Source organism: Agelaius tricolor, unplaced genomic scaffold (assembly GCF_023055355.1).
Source record: "Agelaius tricolor isolate 1412-34295 unplaced genomic scaffold, bAgeTri1.0.p SCAF_50, whole genome shotgun sequence".
Lineage (NCBI taxonomy): Eukaryota > Metazoa > Chordata > Aves > Passeriformes > Icteridae > Agelaius > Agelaius tricolor.
Window position 1 is genome coordinate 2145323 of NW_027269310.1, and position 3223 is coordinate 2148545.

Below are 3223 nucleotides of genomic sequence, written 5' to 3' on the forward strand. Positions count from 1 at the left end.
GCTTCAGTTGCAGCGGCGGCAGCGGCGGCAGCAGCAGCGGCGGCAGCAGCGGCAGAAGCAGCAAAAGCCGATAACTCTATAACTCTTTCTCTTTCTCTCTTTCTTTCTCTGTCTCTCTTTCTTGGTCTTTCTCTCTTTCTGTCTCTGTGTCTCCCTTTCCCGCCGTCGGGCACCCTTCTCCCGGGGTCCCTTGCCCGGCATCCCTCTCCTCTCCCCGCCTCCCTCTCCCCCTGCCGGGCCGGGCCATGCCCCCGGCCCGCCCCCGGCCCCGGGCGGGGCTGCCCCGTGCCCGGCCCCGCCCGTCCCGCCGCGGTCTCGCCTCCGCCCGGCTCTGGCCCTACTGGCGGTGGCGCTGCTGGGCGGGCATCAGTGCCGTGTGCGGGGGCGGCATCGCCGCCCTTTGCCTCCGCCTGGCCCGAGCCCGGCCCCGGCCCCGAGGCAGGCTCCAGCCCCGAGCCCGGCCCCGGCCCCGGCCCCGGCTCCTCCCGGGGCCCGCGGAGGACACAGGCGGCGCGGCCGCTGCCGCCGCCTCCGCTGCGGCTTCCCCGGCCCGAGCTCCGCCGCTCGGCAGCGCGGCCGCCGGCCCCGAGCCTCCCGTGCCGCGTTGCGAGGAGCGCAGGCCTGGGCATGGCCGGCCCGGGGCGGCTGAGGGGCGCTCGGGGGCCGTTGCTGGCCCCGGGCCGAGCGCTGACAGCCGCGTCCCGCCCGCAGGGACGGCGCACGAGGCCCTGCAGGAGCGCTACCGCCTGGGTTCGCTGCTGGGGCGCGGAGGATTCGGCAGCGTCTTCGCGGCCACGCGGCTCTCGGACGGCGCCCCGGTGAGCGGCGGGGCCGGCGGCGGGCGCAGGACGAGGGGGCGGAGGAGGAGGAGGAGGAGGATGGGGCTGGGCAGGGCGGGCGGCGAGCTGAGCCCGCTGCTGTCCTTGGCTTGCAGGTGGCCATCAAGAGGGTGCCACGGAACCGCGTCCGGCACTGGGGCGAGCTGGTGAGTGAGCGGGGCCAGCGGCAGCAGCCGGGGCTGCCGGGCGGGGATGAGCCGAGGCCCGGCACGGTGGAAGCCGCCAGGACGCCTTGAGGGGGAGCGGGCGTGGGCGCAGCGCAGGGCGCAGAGCATCCCGGGCTGGCTCAGGGCTTCCCCAGGCCTGGCACGGCATCGGCCCCACTGAGGGCATCGTGCTCCTCCCGCAGCCCGACGGCAGCAGGGCCCCGCTGGAGATCGTGCTGCAGGCCAAGGTGTCCACTGGCTTCCCCGGCGTGGTCCAGCTGCTGGAGTGGCTCGAGCTGCCCAACCACATTGTGATGGTGATGGAGCGGCCAGAGCGGTGTCAGGACCTGCATCGTGTCATTCGGGCACGGCGGTTCGTGCCCGAGGAGGTGGCGCGGGAGCTGTTCCGCCAGGTGCTGGAGGCCGTGTGGCACTGCACCAGCTGCGGGGTCCTGCACCGCGACATCAAACCTCAGAACATCGTGCTTGACCTGGCCACCGGGCAGGCCAAATTGATCGACTTTGGCTGTGGCACCTACCTGCAAGAGACAGCCTACACCCACTTTGCAGGTGAGCCCACGTAAGGGTGTACTCCTGGTCCCGGGATCTCATGGCCAACATCTCCCAGCCCAAGCTGGCTGTGGCAGCGGGGATTCTCCCTTTTGCTGCCAGTCAGGGGACTGAGTCTTCAGCTGAGTTGCTTTAGAGCGGGGCTGGGTGGGGAGCCATCTTCCAGCCCTGCTGGCAGCCTTTGCCAGCCACTCTGCCCAGGACTGGGGCTGGGCTGGGGCAGCCAGCCCGACCAAAACCCCCGTGGGTGGGGGTAGCAGAGAGGGGGATGGAATCTGTGCCCCAGCCAGTTTGGTGTGCAGGCGAGAGGAAGGGCTTGCACTGCTCCACTCGCCCTGTTTGTCTTGGCTTCCTAATATTTTTGGGGCAATGCAGACATGGAGGATAGGGGCATGTTTTCCCCAGCACAGAGAGGGTTTTTCCTTTGCATGTCATGGTCAGGCTTAGCCAGGGCTTCCTCTGCCCTCTTCTGACACCAGTGGCTTCTTTTCCAAGCCCAAGTTTGTGCACAAGTCCCAGGTGCTGGCGAGAGGGCAGTGGTCACCCTGTGTGCCACTGATGCAGCCCCCGCAGGCCCAGGGATGCTGGGGCCAGGCTCTGGGAGCAGCAGCATCCCCCTGCTGAACTCCATCTGTATTCCATAGGAACACCGTCCTACAGCCCCCCGGAATGGAACGACTTTGGCTGGTACCATGGCGAGGCAGCAACGATCTGGTCCCTGGGCATCCTGCTGCACCAGATGGTCTGCGGGGAGCACCCTTTCAGGAGGGGCCGGAACCTCAGCTGGGGCCAGCTCCCACTGCCACAAGGGCTCTCTCAAGGTGGATCCTCTTCTCTGGGCACGGGGGGAATCCCAGTGCTGGGAGCCAGCAGCGGGCTCGTGAGCATCCCGCTCTGGCAGCTGCTGAGGAGGTGGCACATGTCCTGCTCTCCTCCAAAACAGGGAATTGATGGGAAAGTTTAGGCCCAGCCCTGAGCGCATCCAGCAAGGCCTGGGCATGGCAATAGTGGGGCAAAGCAGACAGGAGCCTTCTCTGGCTGACCGGCAGTTTCTGCTTTCTCTGCCCAGAGTGCAAAGATCTGATCAGGTGGTGTTTATCCGTGAACTCCTTGGAAAGACCCACATTAGAAGACCTGTTCTGTGATCCTTGGGTGCAGGATATTCCTCGGCCCTAGAAGAAGGGAGAGAGCCACAGGCACACTTTGATCCAGGGCCCTGGTAAGTTGCAGCTCCACACATGCCTTGGCAATCAGAAGCAAAGGAACCCAGACCTTTTTGTGCTGCCTGTGTCACTGCACCGGGGTCATGGGATGGGCACACGCAGCCCTTGTGCTGCAGCTGAGCTGCTCTGCCCAGCACTGGTGGCCGCCATCCAAGCTGGTTTTGCTTGTGCTGGTTCCCTGACAGCTGGGGCCCTGGGCAGAGCCCTGAGAGCCTGGTCTCCCCCCAGGGAAGGAGAAGGAGCCCCTGGAGAAGCTGTACCGGGTGGGGATGCTGCTGCTGCTGCTGCTGCTGCTGCTGCTGCTGCTGCTGCTGCTGCTGCTGCTGGAGACAGCCAGGATGACATCAAGGATGAGAAGCTCTTCCTCAGCCTGGCCACTGGAGGCTGAAGGTGATGGACTTTGATTCTGGCACCTTCTTCAAAGCCAAACTCCACAGGGAATTTG

At 66.5% G+C, this 3223-nt stretch overlaps 1 protein-coding gene across 1 annotated transcript; it reads left to right on the plus strand.

Annotated features, from left to right (window-relative positions):
• Positions 1 to 227: 227 nt before the first annotated feature.
• Positions 228 to 2731, plus strand: LOC139604395 (serine/threonine-protein kinase pim-1-like; the record flags this gene model as incomplete). Its single annotated transcript, XM_071455564.1, has 5 exons — positions 228 to 818; positions 935 to 985; positions 1189 to 1555; positions 2200 to 2376; positions 2625 to 2731. Coding segments are annotated over 5 exons (1293 nt in total), but the record flags the coding sequence as incomplete, so codon positions are not given.
• Positions 2732 to 3223: the final 492 nt, after the last annotated feature.